The sequence below is a fragment of the Anser anser genome, assembly GCF_964211835.1.
Source record: "Anser anser genome assembly, chromosome: 21".
Taxonomy (NCBI): Eukaryota; Metazoa; Chordata; class Aves; order Anseriformes; family Anatidae; genus Anser; species Anser anser.
Genome location: NC_139742.1, coordinates 3,600,982 through 3,615,857, shown reverse-complemented (window position 1 = coordinate 3,615,857; position 14,876 = coordinate 3,600,982). Strand labels below are relative to the sequence as shown.

General features: G+C 58.5%; 1 protein-coding gene across 2 annotated transcripts in view; it reads left to right on the top strand.

The window, feature by feature from the left end:
- The window catches only part of WHRN (whirlin), a 50,982-nt gene that overhangs the window by 35,303 nt on the left and 803 nt on the right, over nucleotides 1–14,876 (top strand). Inside the window, exons 4-12 of one of the 2 annotated variants that reach the window (XM_083806902.1) lie at nucleotides 1,264–1,466; nucleotides 1,876–1,912; nucleotides 3,103–3,315; nucleotides 3,643–3,855; nucleotides 5,853–5,885; nucleotides 10,497–10,568; nucleotides 10,888–11,485; nucleotides 13,522–13,700; nucleotides 14,261–14,383. In XM_083806902.1, coding sequence (XP_083663028.1) covers nucleotides 1,264–1,466; nucleotides 1,876–1,912; nucleotides 3,103–3,315; nucleotides 3,643–3,855; nucleotides 5,853–5,885; nucleotides 10,497–10,568; nucleotides 10,888–11,485; nucleotides 13,522–13,700; nucleotides 14,261–14,383 — 1,671 coding nt within the window. The remainder of the gene's footprint in view (nucleotides 1–1,263; nucleotides 1,467–1,875; nucleotides 1,913–3,102; nucleotides 3,316–3,642; nucleotides 3,856–5,852; nucleotides 5,886–10,496; nucleotides 10,569–10,887; nucleotides 11,486–13,521; nucleotides 13,701–14,260; nucleotides 14,384–14,876) is intronic. The other variant, XM_083806903.1, reaches the window with a different exon arrangement.

Genomic DNA, 14,876 nt, shown 5'->3' with positions numbered 1-14,876 from the left:
GCACAATGGAGGGCAGGGGGCGTGCTGCACGTCCTGGCCCTGCTGCTGGGTGCTAGGGCCTGGAGAGGCTTCCTCTCTGCTGGAACAGTCACCGGGTCTCTCGTGTACTCCGTGTCGAGTGGAGCTTTGCTGGTGGTAGTCCTGGTGTCCTTTATTTCAACCCTACGAAGTTTGGGTAGCGCTGTGGGAAGCTTGGTGGCAGCAGAGCCGCAGCCCGCCAGCAGTAAGCTTGGCAGCAGTGAGTCGTGGCTTCTGGCCGGAGTAAATTTAAGAGTCTGGGGAATTAAACCCAGGTCTCTGAGGCTTCCTTGACCCAGCAGCAGCAGAGTGAGATGGACGGAGCTGAAAAGTTCCTATTGACTCTTTGTGCTGTTACTTTAGCCTCAGAAACACTTTGCTCTCTCCCTTTTCTCCTCCAAGATGGGGGTGAGTTATTTAAAGAACTATCTTGTTCTGCTGGTATCGCAGCATAAAGAAAACCAGATTGTGTTTTCACAAAAGCTGAGCAGAAGCCTATGGTTAAGCAAAGATATGAAGGAGCAGTTTCAAAGAGGCGGCTTATCAGGAACAGGGTGGATTTTGATATGGGAGTGAGAAGTGCACTGCATGCCCTAGAAGCAAAGAAAAAGGGGACTTGGGATGAAGGAGAATCTTCCAGATGAATGCTGTGCCTTGAACATGGCCAGGCTCTCAGGAAGCCCCTGAGTACAACAAAGGCTGTGGCCACAAGATGAAAGCTCTCAGGAGCAGCTGGGGAGGAAACGGGGGGAGAGGAGAGATGAAATCCCGGCTGTCCCAGCTCCCCCAGTGACTGAGCTGGGGCTGTGGTGAGACACTCAGAACGAGCCCCTGGGGCTGCACGCAGAGATCTGGGGTTTGGAGCCTCTGCAGATGGCTCCTGGCCTCCCGGCTCAGAAGGAAGGAGTGGGTTGGACTTCTTTGTATTCTCTGGGGACTGTTTCCAGCCTGATCTGCAGACCTAGTTAATGGAGGGGACTGGGCAGATTGGTCTGACTCGGGATCCTAAATAGGCTCCTTCAGGCTTCACAGCCTGGCCCGTTACTGGCTGTTGGCTTAAGGGCTTGTTCTCCAGCCACCAGCACTTGGACCCTCTCCCTCATCTCTGTTCATCTCTCCAATTGCTGTAGCCCTGGTTTGGCATTGGTGTGAAGTGAATAGCTCCTCTTCATTGGAAGAGGAAGGCACGTTCCTATCAGCAATGCCCACAGGGCCTGCCGGGCTCACCCTGCCCTTACTCTGCAGGTAGGAGACCAGATCCTGGAGGTGAACGGCCGGAGCTTCCTCAGCATCCCCCACGACGAGGCGGTGAAGCTGCTCAAGTCCTCCCGCCACCTCATCATGACTGTGAAGGACATCGGGAGGCTGCCCCATGCCCGCACCACCGTGGACGAGACCAGGTGGATAGCAAGCTCCCAGATCGGAGAGACCCTGGTCAACTCAGCAGGGTAGGTGCCTGCTACACCCCACGCAATAAATAGGGCTGCCAGGGATCCCAAAGGGTACGTGCAGCCACACAGGGTGGGGTAGAGCAGCAGCGTGTCCTTTGCCGGTGAAATGCTGGCAGCCCGATGTGTCTGCCAGCTGTCTGTGGGAGCACCCCTGGTGCTTAGCTGGGTGGCCCTCATGTCTGCTGCTCAGAAGACAGCACCCTGTAAGGTGGGTCACGTCTGGGCAGTATGCTGCTGCGCCGTTCAGAGCTCCTTCCCTGGTCTCTCAGGCTGGGAGCTTTCCCCCATTAGCTTATGGGTACAGGGAGAAGAGTAGATAAGAGATCTCCTCAGGTGATGACTGCTCCAGGAGAAGACTGATGGACACATGGCACTCAGTGCTAACTCAACTTCTCCCTCCTCGCAGGGCAGCGGGCGATCACGCTGCGGAGGCGGCAGCCAGGGTAAGAGATGCCAGCCCCCCCGGTGCCTTGTGAAAAAGAGAGCCATCTCTCTGTGGGAGGGAGGGCTGTGTGCTCCTGGCGGTAAAAGGGATGTTAGTTTATGAGGACCGCTGCCTTTTAGCTGGCGCTAGCCTTTCTCCTGCCTATCTCGCTTTGCTAGTTTTATTTCTACAAAGCGTGGCGTAACGAGAACCCCCTCTCCTGTACCACTGCTGGGCCAGTTGTGTGGAGCCTTCCAGCCTGGGGATGATCATGGGCAGGGGCAACGGGCAATGACACACGGGGGCAAGGGCGTGGGGATCCCATCCCATCCCAGGATCTCTCCCACCCCGCAGCACGAGGGTAGCAGGGCCCTGCCCGGGGCTGTGCCTGCAGCACCACATCAGCCTGTCTTCTCCAGCCAGCCCTTTGCAAAGAGCTCTCCCTTTAAATGGAAATGAAGCCAGGAGGTTTCACAGGTGGCTTGCACTGATAATGCCTTTATGCTGTTTGCTTGGCAAAACATGCTCCCCAGCCTCAACTCTTTTCAGTGTCCCCAGGATAGTCGAGATGTTGTCTGGCTCCATATCTGTACGCTGACTGCTAACGCTGCCGGGGAGGGGAGCAGCAAGGACCTCCTCCGTTAGAAATCCTCCCCAAAGAAAAAAGCCTTTTGTCGGACTGCCTCTGCAGTCAGACATCCCTGTCCCTGGGACTCCTCTGGGTCCGTTAGCTCTTTCTTCACCAAAGTCTGCTTTGAGCTTGCAGTGAGAGTTGTGCATTTTGTACAAGATGCATTTTGCACAAGATGGAAAGCTTGCCTGCTCTCATGGCACCCATTCCCCCAGCTGTGCCAGGAAGGAATGCAGCCTGCTGTTAAATCAATGGCTGGCCGAGGGGTAGTGCCTGTGCTTGCCGAACAGAGCTGGGAAGCTGGTTTGTTTATTCAGCTGGAGCTGCCTAACCTCGTGGCTTCCTTACTCAGAGAAGCAGTGACACTGAGTGGCTGTGCTGGTGGCCCCCAGGGGTAGCTGCCCCTGGTCCTTGGCATCCCCCTGCCCATCCTGCTTGCCAGCCATGCCACAGGTGATGTGGGAGCAGCAGTCTGACAGGCACACAGCTCAGGCATGGGGGCAATTCTGGGCCCTGACTTTGCTGCTTTCACCAGCTCACTTCTCAGGCCAAATCCAATCCCCAGTTTTCTTCCGCAGCCTGTGTTTTACCGGGGCCTGGCGGGCTCGCAGGTAACGCTGAGCAGCATGGTGAACCAGACCCGAGTCATGCTGGAGGAACAAGCGCGGCACCTGCTGAACGAGCAGGAGCGAGCGACCATGGGGTACTACCTGGATGAGTACAAGGAAGGCAACATCTCCGTGGATGCTCTGGTCACGGCGCTCTTCGAGCTGCTCAACACGCACGCTAAGGTGAGCTCTGCACTGGGGACAGGGACAGTTTCTCCCAGCGGCCTGAGCAGAGCCATCGTCACGGCGTGGCTCAGCACCTCCAGGTATTTGCACAGGGTCGAGGGTGAGGGTGTGAGAGTGAAATCCAGGGGCAGGACGTTATGGGAGGCACAAGCTGGCGTTCGGTGGCAGAGGAGCTTCTGGTAAAGCTCAGGACCAAACGTTTTCCTTCGTTACCTGCCCGTGCATCTCGTTGCCACCACTGAACAGGGGGAGGATGGGGCTTCACGTGCCCAGGAGTGTGGTCATGCTCCAACCTCTCTTTGGTTGTCTGTCTGCCTGGCCCAGTTCTCACTGCTTTCAGAGGTGCGGGGCGTGATCTCCCCGCAAGACCTTGACCGTTTCGACAATCTGGTGCTGAAGAGAGAGATCGAGTCCATGAAGGCCCGGCAGCCCTCGGGGCCCAGCATCGGCACCGACTCCTACTCCATGATGTCCTACAGTGACACCGTCTCTTCCTCCAGCAGCCACTTCACCTCCACAACCGTCAGCTCGGCCCGGGTAAGTCTCTTCCAGCTCTTCCTTTTCCTTTCAAGCCCAGCTCCTGGCAGCCCTGCAGCAAACTCAGTTCCCCCAAGTGCTCCAAAGGCATTTCCCCCAGCACGAAGTCTGCTTCCCCGCTGGGTTCCTCCAAAGCTTTTTTATCCCCTTACAAGCTGCCAGGGGCTCATCAATTCTGGCTGCAGGCTGTCACAGCACTCATGGTTTTAGAGGCAGGGGTCCTAGAGTATCCCGGAGGGGCAGGAAAACGATGATTTGTTGCTGACTTGGAAAGCACAGCCTCGCTGTGAGAATACTTTGCCATCCATTTGCTTCGCAGCAGAGAGACAAGGGTCTAGAGCAGCTGGGTGAGCTGGAAGGAGGCAGGGAGCAGGAGTGCAGGGGCAGGCACGGCCATGCCCCAGCGTTGCCTGCCTTCTGAGGGATCCTGCACACGTTTGGTGTCCCGTATAGGCACTGCAGGTACTCAAACTCTGAGATGCTCTGAAGTCCCCGCAGGCTGGTCACAAGTGTGTGATTTGTAGGGACAATAAGGTGACATTGCGACACATGCTTGGTATCTCTCAGTGCCCCTGACATGAGATAGATGCCCTGTCCTCTGCGTGGGGGCTGAGCATCCCTTTGTCCCCAGGGAGGGAGCAAGTCTGCTTCCCACCCGGGACCTCCAGCGCGCGGTGCGGGCTGCAGCCACGCAGAAATCTCAGCGACTTGCCGCTGCCACGCCATCCCTGCCGCCATTCACCAGCTCTTGCTGCCACTCCTGAATCACCTCCTCAGAGATGCTGGCTGCCTGCTCCCCGTCCCAGCAGGTCCCCAGCAGCCAGGCCAGCTGCATCCTGTCCCAGCCTCCGCCCACTCCAGCATTAAGCAGCAGCGCTCCCACGTCTCGCTGCCAGGCCTTCGTTGCACGCACCGTCTAATTAAGTTATCGTAATCACCTCAGAATGTGCAGGCACACAGCCCCCAAATTAATTTCCTGGCCATAAAATGCCTTTCATCACAAATGCATTAGCAACCTTGGAAATTAAAACGTTCTTGAAAAGAACAGATGATGATGGGCTTTCTGCTTGTTCGACAGCAAGCAAACCGGCCCACGTGCAGGGCAGGTGGGATTGTGCTGCAGAGGGGCAGCAAGGTGGGGGGCTTTCCTGGGGCTGTATCTTTCCCACAGTTTGGTCCAGCCTTCCAAGAGGCCTCGGAGAGGTTCAGAGCATCAGAGCCGTGTTTTTGTCTTGCTGACTTCAGAAATACCCAAAGGATGGATTGCGGTGTTCAGGATGGATTGCAGCGAGGGCCTTCCTGGATCAGGATAAGCGGGGCGAGTTTCACGCTGCTCTGCGAAGGGAGAAATCTTTCCAAAGCATCAGAGGGCTGACCCAGAGGCCTGCCAGGGCTCATGCACTGAGCGTGACACCCTGGTCCTACCAGCCCCGTGCCCAGGCTGTACCCTGTGCTTCGGGTGTGCCGCGCTCACACTCCAGCTCCATGATGCCCTTGTGGCACAGAGCAGAGAGTGGACACTGCCGCCCCGTATGTAAAATCTTCCTGCAAGGCCACATGTCCCTGTTACACCACACCCTGTTACTCCCTGGCAGCATGGCTCCTCTTCCCATGCCCTTTGAGCGTGGATGTGAGAACAGACACATGCCCGCTGCTCTGCTCCGGGTGCTGGGAACAGCAGTGCTTGAGGTGTGGTAGCAAGCAGAGGTGGTAAGCTGCTGCCAAGCAAGGAGCAGGGGCTCTGGGTGGCGGGTTCTGAGCAGCTAGCAGGGGAGAGAGGAGGCACAGAGCTCGTGGACTGTTTGCTCTCGCAGGAGGGGCTGATTGCAACCTTCATGCTCAGCACAGGGATGTGGATTCTGCAGGGTGGGCTTGGGGGAGGAGGGATGCATTGTGCTGGGATTTGCTTCTCTCGCTTGTTTGTTCTGCATCCTCCCTGACGTTATGTTTTCGCTTTTATGCTTGTTTTAATCTGCTTTCCCCTCGCACATCCCCAGGAGCGGCTCTTGTGGCTAATAGACCTGATGGAGGTAGGGACCAGCAGCGAGTCGGGGAGCTCGAGTACCGCAGTTGCCATAGGAGGCGAGCTGCGAGTGCATGCGGATGTGCGCTGGGCGGGAGGCAGGGGACAGGCCTTTCCCGGTGCCAGCATGTGTCTCAGCCACGCGAGCAGCCACCTCGTGTCTCCCAGCTCTGCTTCTTCTCCCCGTGGCTCTACAGAGCTGTTCCTAAGTCCCTTTGCCTAGCTCAGCAGCAAGGCTGCGGGTCTCAGCACCGCAGTGCAGGCCAGGCTCAGCTGTGAACCAACCCTGACTGGTACCAATGTCCTGTCTGCATGAAAATCCCATCTCAGGCCTGGGCTTTTAGAAGGACCGGCAGCACTGATAGCCAAGGGACCCCCGGCTGTGCCCCCTGCCTCGTGGCCCTATTGTGCCAGCTCTCCCTGCTGTTGCCCTGTCTCCCTGTGTAGGCACCCTGGTGAAGCACCGCTGGGCTGTCACATCACATCACGCATCCCCGGGGACTGGAGAGCTTTCCCTACAGACCTCAGGTGTGCAAAGGTCTGTGCAGGAGGGGCTGGTGTACTCACATTGTGCGTGTTCAGCCTTGGAGAAACCCTTGCACACATTTCAGAGTCTCGAATATCTCCGTGTAATCACAGAGCTCAGGGTTGGGAGGAGGCCAAGGGCTGCATGCTCGTGCCCTGCAGTGTGACTCCGCTGTGCAGGGTGCGTTGCCCTCTCCCGTGGCTGTTTGGCACTGAATGGTGGCGGTCAGGAGGGTGAGCACACACAGCAGCTCTCAGCTCCACCACTCACCAGTAGTGTTTTGCGACGCAGGACCTCTGTTAGCTGAGAACCTGACCCAAATGCCTCATCCCTCTGGGAATAACAGTTGCCTAGAAGAAGAAAGCTGTGAGGTTTATCAGAGACATCCTGAGCCTTGGGACAGGTTTCTTTGATTTCATGAACAAAGTCAGTGATTTGGTGGGCAAACATGCCAAAAATAGCTTGTATGGGGCTGATGAGGACTGTGACGAAAAGTGATTTTATTACGGAATGTCTGAAGGATACTCGGCGATGAGACAAAGTCCTGTTCAGTTGTGCCACCCACTGGCTGTGTGTCTGCCTGATCGTCATTGCCACCTCTTCTAAATGGAAGATTTGGAAGATTTTGATCTCAAGATGAGACCTGCAAAGCAGAGGTTAATTGTAGACTGCAATAATCAGATGTGGCTTGTCTGATCAGAGCAGTGTGAGTTTCTAATTTGCTTACAACCAAGGCAGTCCTTAAGGGATTTAGCATTGCCTCTGTCCCCGCCTCCTGCCCCAGCACTCATTATTAGGATTAAGGATTTGAGATCCCCGTTGATTTCATTTTTCTTCTCCACTGCCTCCTAGCAAACAGACTGCCATCGAAAGTGCCTTCTCCTCCCAGGGTCTGACTCTCCAGAAGCTGCTCCCAGCTCCCTGAAGCTGCAGGGCTGCTCCCAGTGCAGTAACTCAGCTCGTTCACTGGCCTCTGCCTGCCGCCGGTCTCTATGTCACCATAAGCATAAGGAGAGGATGATGGTGTGAAGTCCTGAGCTGTTCCTCTGCTGGAAAGAGAACCTCAAGCACAAGAGTCCACAGAACAAGAGCAGAGGAACAGGAGACCTCTTCCAGGTCCAGCAGCCCCCGTGGGAGGATATCACTGCTCCCCATACCAAAAGAGCCCTCCACATCACGAAGTCTGAGATGCCTGTGCTCAGGGGCTCCTGGGGACCTGGGCTTCTGGGCGCCCTCATCTTTGTCCTCAAGTCGTGCAAATGCACGGGAGAGGGAGACGGAAGGGAGGAGAGGGGGAAGGCTGGGCTGCCGCTCAGGCTGGCGCAGTTACTCAAGAGCTAAAAACCCTGCGGGAGCTGGGCTGCGTGGCTCTGTAAAGCTCTTGTTAGCAGTTACAGGAAAATAAGGGACTCATTTGGAACTGTGAGGTTAATTAAAGGTTGATCTGTATCCCCCGGGGAGCTGGTGGTTTTCTCCACCAGCTAATCCGTGAATGGAAATGGGCTCCCTGTCTGAAAGATGCTCTCCAGCTCTGTCACTCCACCCGGGGGCTGTGCTCGAGATGGGAAGGACAAAAGTCCCCCAGCTGCACCCTGCAGAGGGGCTGGAAGGGCCCCGCCTGGCTCCCGCTTTCTGTAGATAACTAGGAAATAGATGGGGCAAAGGAGAGGCGGTGAGAAGCAGCAGCAGCCTCAGTAAATTCCACTGCCCATTTTTCAGAGCAGCGGCACATGGCTTCGATGGGTCTTTTAAGGGAGATCCAGGAAATCACGGTCTGAAAATAGCCAATTCCTGAAAGCAGTGTGCTCAGCTTAAAAGCCATTACATTTTACAGCCCGGAGCAATTTCTGTGTAATCACTTTTGCCCCCAAAGCACTCAAGCAGTGGAAAGGCAAATCTCCTGCTGGCACACCTCGGCAGAAAGAAGAGCCCGGGCAGGATGAGCAGCGCTGGTGTCAGGGGGCACCGAGCTGGGCAGCAGGATCGGGGCTGGCGGGGGGCTCTGGCTGCGTCCACACAGCCACCGTGTGCCAGGAGGCCTGGGCTGGGACGTAGCTGGTGACGTGCTCCAGGATGGGCTCAATGCCGTGGTGAGGGCCGCAGGGTTCAGTGGGGCAGATCGTAGGGCGGCTTTTCTTTTAGTAACGATGCAGGTTTGGAGGCAGGCTGCTCCTGCCTGTGTCAGGAGGCTCTGATCCTCGCTCCTCTGGCAACTCTCTGAGGCTGGCAGAGGCAGGGCAGGAAGGGGAAGAGTTAGGGATGTAGATCTCAAACAGGGCCAAGTTGGTGCAGAAGTGGCACCGTCTGTGCCTGGGCTCCCCTCCGTGCACACAGCCCTGTGCCTGGACTAAAGGCTGTGGGCAGCAGCGGGAGGTGGCTGGCGCAGGGGGGTGCTGCGTGGGCAGCTTCGTGCAGGGCACCTTGCCCGTTAGGGCACTTTTCTGCATTTTGGTGCCGTTTGCCAGCTCTGTGCGTGGCCCTGGCCAGCCAAGTCTCTCTGCTCCATGGTGTCACGCAGGGAGGTGATGGCGCTGCAGCTTTTTGCACTCGCTGACACTTCTGTCCAATCTGATGTCCCGTTGCACAGCCCCGAGCGAGTTCCCCCAGTCCTGGTCAGCTCTGCTGGGCGCTCAAACCAGCACGGTCCTGGCTTTGCAGGTGCAGTTCACGATCGTTTTAATCAGTTTAAAGGCAGGTTCCTTTCAGGATAGTCCCATCCATCTCTTCCCCAGCCCCAGAGGTGTGGTATCTCCCATCCTTCATGCCAGCACTTGGATGTTCACAGTCCTGCGGTGCGTCAGACCTGGCCAAAGCCTGATCGTCCTGCTGCCGCCGTGTGTCAGCCACATCTGTCCTCAGCCCGGGCTTGCCGCAGTTGGGTCGGAGACCCAGCGGGCAGGGGATTTGTGGATTTGTCTCTCCCAGAGTCTCCATTGGGTCGAATCGGGGGTGAAATCACCCTCGTCAGGGGAAGGCGCAGTCTCGCAGGCTGATGCGTTCCCCGCCGCTCCCCGAACAAGCTGTTTCTTTTAGCTCTCATTCTCCAGGGCTCCTTCGGAAGACACGGAGATAAAAGCAATTTCCATCAATGTTTTTGCTGCTTCTCTAATGCTTTTAATTGTCTCCCATGTCTATTTTGGGATGCTAACGTCTTACAGGCACAGCAGCAGCCTCCAGCAGATGGGGAAAATGCAGAGACACCAGCTTTTCAACTAATCAGTTGTTTATCCTGCGATAAATTACCCACACTTAAACACAAGCTGCACCCTGCCCGTTCCACCCCAGATGAGCAAACAGCCCCGGGAGCGTGATGAGAACGAGGTGGGCTGGGTACCTGGAGCCTGAGGGACAGGGGGACACAGCCAGCAGCACAGCCACGGCTCTGGGCTCAACTCAGGACCAGTTCGGTCCCTTTTGGGGCCAGGCCAAGCGTGGCTCGCCAGGACAGAGCTCCACAGCCAGCCCCTGGTTCCGCCAGGGGGATGTTTTGCACTTCCAGCTGCATCCATGCCCTCTGTTGCGGGACCTGTGCTGGCCCTGCAGGGTCAGGCTGTCCGATTCTCATGGCCCTTCCTGATTCCTGGAGCCGTGATGCGTTCCGAGCTGTGTTCTAGTATTTCCTAATGACATTTAGACTCGTAACAGGGAGGCAGTGGCAGCAGCTCCCGTCCATTTGCATCTGTGACCGCCTGGTTTGCAGGGGAGGGAGGATTTATCTTTTCCATTGCCCTTCTCCCTGGAAAGATCCAGGTATTGAGCCTCAGAGCTCATTCCTCCCCTCCTCCAAGCTGAGCACAAGGAGCAGAGCTCTGGCTCAAGAGGGCAGAGGACATTGCCCCACCGGGCAGGTTCACAGCATGCGCTGAGCACCTTCCTTACCCTGGGAGAGGCAGTTCCCAACTGTTTTGCTTTGCTTGTGTGGTGTGTGAGTCTTCAGGGGAACCACCCAGAAAATAAAACCCTCTGGCTGAAGGCCCCTTACAGGGGGTAGGGCGATGCCCTGCATCACTCTGCATGTTCCCTATCGTGCTGGCCCTTTGGTGGTTGCTCGTTGGTGCTGTGACCGGGTTGTCTCTTCCTTTGCCTTGTCAGAACACGTCAGAGTTGGAGGGAGGTGGAGACGGCCACCAGAGCAGCATCAACACCCTGCCGGACATCTCCCTGGTAAGACACCGCGCCATGCCTGGGTGGCTGGAGGCGAGCCCGATGGTACTGGGTTCTGCCTCAGTTTCTCTTTGCTATATCACCGACCGATGGGTATCACCGAAGGAAATTAATTGGATTGCTTGAGAAGAAAGGTTTGGGATGTTTGAATAAGAGTAACGTCCGTGGTTGTAGGAACCAGGGCAGAAGTTGCGTGCTATGTCCTCCTTTGTGAGTCAGTTTCTTATCGCCATTAATGGGTGTTTCTGTGAAAATGGGTTACTTTGCCACAGTCACTGGAGACAGAGGTAGGTGACCAGTTCCGTTCTTGGTTCGGCAGGATGACCTCTCGTCCTTCCCAGAGGAGCCGCCCAACTTCAAGCCTCCCCCTCCTCCTTCAGCCCCCCAGATGCTGGACCCCTCTGCTGCCCAGCACCGGAACCCGGGGAAGGACAAGCCCAAGCGCCCGTCCTCCGAGTCCTCCCAGTCCGGCCTCTTCTTCATGGCCCCCCGAAACCCCACGCCCCCTCTTAACCACTCCGAGCAGGACACAGCCAGCATGACCTCCACCGCTACGACATCCACCGAGGAGTCCGCCCCGAGCCCCATCTATGCTACCATTTCCCCATCCCTGCACAGCTCCCGGCGCCAAATGGATGCCCAGCTCTCCCTGGTCAGCCAGCACCCCATCGGGCCCTTCCCCAGGGTCCAGTCCCCAACGAGGCTGAAGAGCCCCACCGCGGAGGGCCCGGCAGCCGCTGGGCACCACAGCCCCGCTTCCCCGTCCCCTCCGCCCCCCCCGGCGCACCCCGCGCCCCCGCCCCCCGACAGGGGCAGCCCGCGGGCCGTGGCCAACCAGCACTTCATCATGGTGGAGGTGCACCAGCCCAACAGCGAGCCCGACGTCAACGAAGTCAGGCCCTTGCCCCAGGCCAGAGGTGGGTGTCCTGCAGGGATGAGCGGGGTGGGGGCGTCCTCACTGCTGTTGCTTTATTTATGGGGGTGCTGGCTGTCAGGCCCGTTTGGCTTTAGCTTGTGGACGTGCTCCGGCTGGTTGTGTAGGCCTGGTGCCAAGCTGGGCTGAGGGGTGGACGTGTGTCCTGCTAGTGCTGCAGGAGGTGGCCTCCACCAGTCCAACCTGGAGCCTCCGCTGGCCCAGTTTGTGGCCTCCACCGGCCCAACCTGCAGCCTCCTCTGGCTCAACCTGTGGACTCTGCTGGCCCATCCTGCAGCCTCTACCGGCCCAACCTGTGGCCTCCACTTGCCCGACCTGTGGCCTCCACTGGCCCAACCTGCAGCCTCTACCAGCCCAACCCATGGCGTCCTCTGGCCCGACCCATGGCCTCTGACCATCTGGGCAGGTGTGGGACCGTGGGTGCACGCAGCCATTCCCTGGCCTTGGGACGCTCAGTGCCTGTTACTGGCTGTGGGGTAAAAAGAAAGAAATGTTGGTGTTGCTCAGGAGAGAGGAACGGGAGAAGAGAAGACAGAAGGCGAGGTCCCAAGGGAGGGTGTTGGGAGAGCGAGCCCTGCGCCAGGCCTCAGGTCTCCACCCGAGCATGAGGCGTTGCTGCGGGTTTCCCTGTTCTCAGCGGGGACGTGGCTGGCAGTGAGCGCCAGCGGGGGGCCGCAGAGGTGAATTTGGTGATTCCTGTTCAAACTGGGGTAGCAAAGCTGGGTGAAGGCTGCGGAGGCTGGGTTGGTGTGGCAGCATGCTGCTGTTCGGTACTTGTGGGTTGGTTTGCTTTTTTTTGGAGAAAAATTTTCAGTTTCAGAAAACAGCTTGACAGCATCATGGCAAAAAAAAAAAGAAAAAAAAAAAAGAAAAAGAAAAAAAGAAAAAGGCAACACATAAGCCCTTGGCAGTGTCACAGCCAGTGTCGCAGCAGTAGTGCTAAGCCCTGAGACAAAGCCCTCAGCTCTGGCTTCTGGCAGAGCTGGAAAACCTGCGAAGCCCACGGCCATGCCAGCTCCCCACCAGCCTTTGGGATGCTCCTTAAAGCCTCCCTGGGTCCCTGAAGCAATTCTGGCTGACCTTTACGTAAAGACCAGGCTCCCGTAGGCAGCTGATTGCAGCATCGTTCGTGCGTGGGCTTTGCTGTGTTAATATAACCTGCTTCCAGTGGAGTTTTCAAAGAAAAAAAAAAAAAACTAGGATTTTCCCATTTTCTCCAGCTTTTTGAAAAGAAAACCTCGTGCCAACACTGAGCATGGGGCTCAGGTTGATCCTGAGCATATCCTGGGAAGAAAAGTGGAAGTGAGGGTGCCCTGGGGTGCTGAGGGTGCCCAGGACGCTGGGCCCTGCTTTCAGCCCAGACCTGGTGCTGGTGCCCCAGCACCCCGGGGTACCCCAGCATCCCTGAGCCCCCCCAAATGCCCTGTGTGCCTCCAGGCTCCCTGGGACCCCGGTGCGAGGAGCACTGTCGCCCTCCGGTGGCACCGTCCTCCCACTGCAATTAGTTCATTAACCTCAGCGTAATGAGGGAGCGAGGGGCTTGAGTGCCCCTGGGCAGGGCCCTGCTTGAGGGGTGTCGGCGGGGGGACCCCAGGGGGTTTCCCCCGGTCCCCGTGCTGCTGCCACCCATCCCCAGAGGCAGGGGGACCTGCGCCCCGATCCTTCGGGGATCGAAGGGGGGCAGCTCCCTCCCGGCACCTCGTGCTCCCGGGGGCTGGAGGCAGAATGAAGGCCCTGGGCTGGCCCCAGCAGGGTGACGGAGCTCGCCGTGCTCTCCCACATCCCAGTTCGGGATCCCGGCTGGATCCCAGATCCAGCCTCGGGGCCATCAGTTCCGCACACAGCTCTGCTCTTCGGGAGGGGTTCACTTGGGAACCCCGCTCTAAAGCCACGTCCGAGTGCCGGGGAGCCGCCCGGCCCTGGCAGCGGGTGCCATGCCCTCTCCTCAGCCCTCTCCTCGGCCCACGGAGGCAGAGCCTCGCCGCCGGCCTCCCCCCTGACAGCCCCCCTCTCCCCCAGCCTCCACGCTGTCCCAGCTGTCGGACAGCGGGCAGACCCTCAGCGAGGACAGCGGGGTGGACATCGGCGAGGTCGAGATGGGCGGCAAGGACAAGAGCCGGCAGCCGGTCCCCGGGAAAAGCCGAAGCCTCAAGGAGGCCGCCAGGAGCGAGGCGGCGGCAGAGGGGGCCTCCAAGCCGGTGAGGATGGGTCCGGGGTGCTCGCGGGCCGGGGCCCTGTGGGATGAGGGCTCCTGGGGCTGCTGTAGGGCAGAGCTGGTCCCCACCGCCTCGTCCCACCGTGGTGCACGTGGTTGTGCTCCTTCTGCCTGCAGGCCGCAGCGCGCCTGGGGGTTTCGATGGGTGATTTTGTTTTTTAATGAGCTGAGGCAGCTCGCTGCTGGGAGGGCAGCCAGGAGCAGCTGAGAGGGGCACCGCAGGGCTGATTTACCCCATCTGGGTAAGTCCGATCCCTGCCAGCTCCAGCAAGCAGCCGCCTGGGACACGGCAGCGTTCCTGGCACTGAGGGGACATCTCCAGGGCAGTGTCCCACGACTGAAGTCACCTGGCAGCCTGACACAGAGCAAATTGGCTGTGACACTGGGGATCAGAGGGCTGCTGTGCTCCTCCCCAGGCCCTTCCTGACCTGCTGCGGGTTGGGGTGGCTGCCAGGGGTCGGCATCTGTCCCCCTGCCGACCGAGGGAGCGCGGCGGGCAGATGGTGCCTGGCCTCCCTCGGCAGCCCTGCCGTCTGCCCGCAGCCGGGGCTCCTGGAACCCACCTCGTGCCTGATCCGGGTGTCCAAGAGCGCGCCGACCCTGGGAATCGCCATCGAGGGTGGAGCGAACACGCGGCAGCCGCTGCCCCGCATCGTCACCATCCAGGTAGGGCAGGCTGAGGGTGGGTAAAGCTTGGTGCACATCCCACCCCTCTGCTCCCCGCTGGCCATGGGCAGGCTCAGGAGTGCCCTGCAGCCGCCTGCCATCAGCCAGGGCAGCTGCAGCCCTGCCCCAGGGTGATTTTTGGGGATGGATCTGCCCCTCGATAGCCCCAAATGTCCCCAGTGCCAGAGCATCATTTTGCAGGGGGGGATTTGCTGAGCAGAAGTGTTCATGTGCCATGGGTGATACCATACCATAATGCATGTCCTGGGAACTCAGGACTTGCTGCAGATGTGTTTGGGGGGTCTGGGCAGCCCCCAGAGCTCGGCTGGCCTGCCAGATGTCTGGGAACCCTCTTTTTCTGCTCAGATCAGGATTGGGGAGGGGGAATGGTGGATGAGAGCTGAGGAACTGAGCCCACAGCCCCGTCCTCATGAGCTGTCTCCTTGCACTGTTCCCCCTGCTGTTTACTTGGGGCAAAATTCACATTACAGCA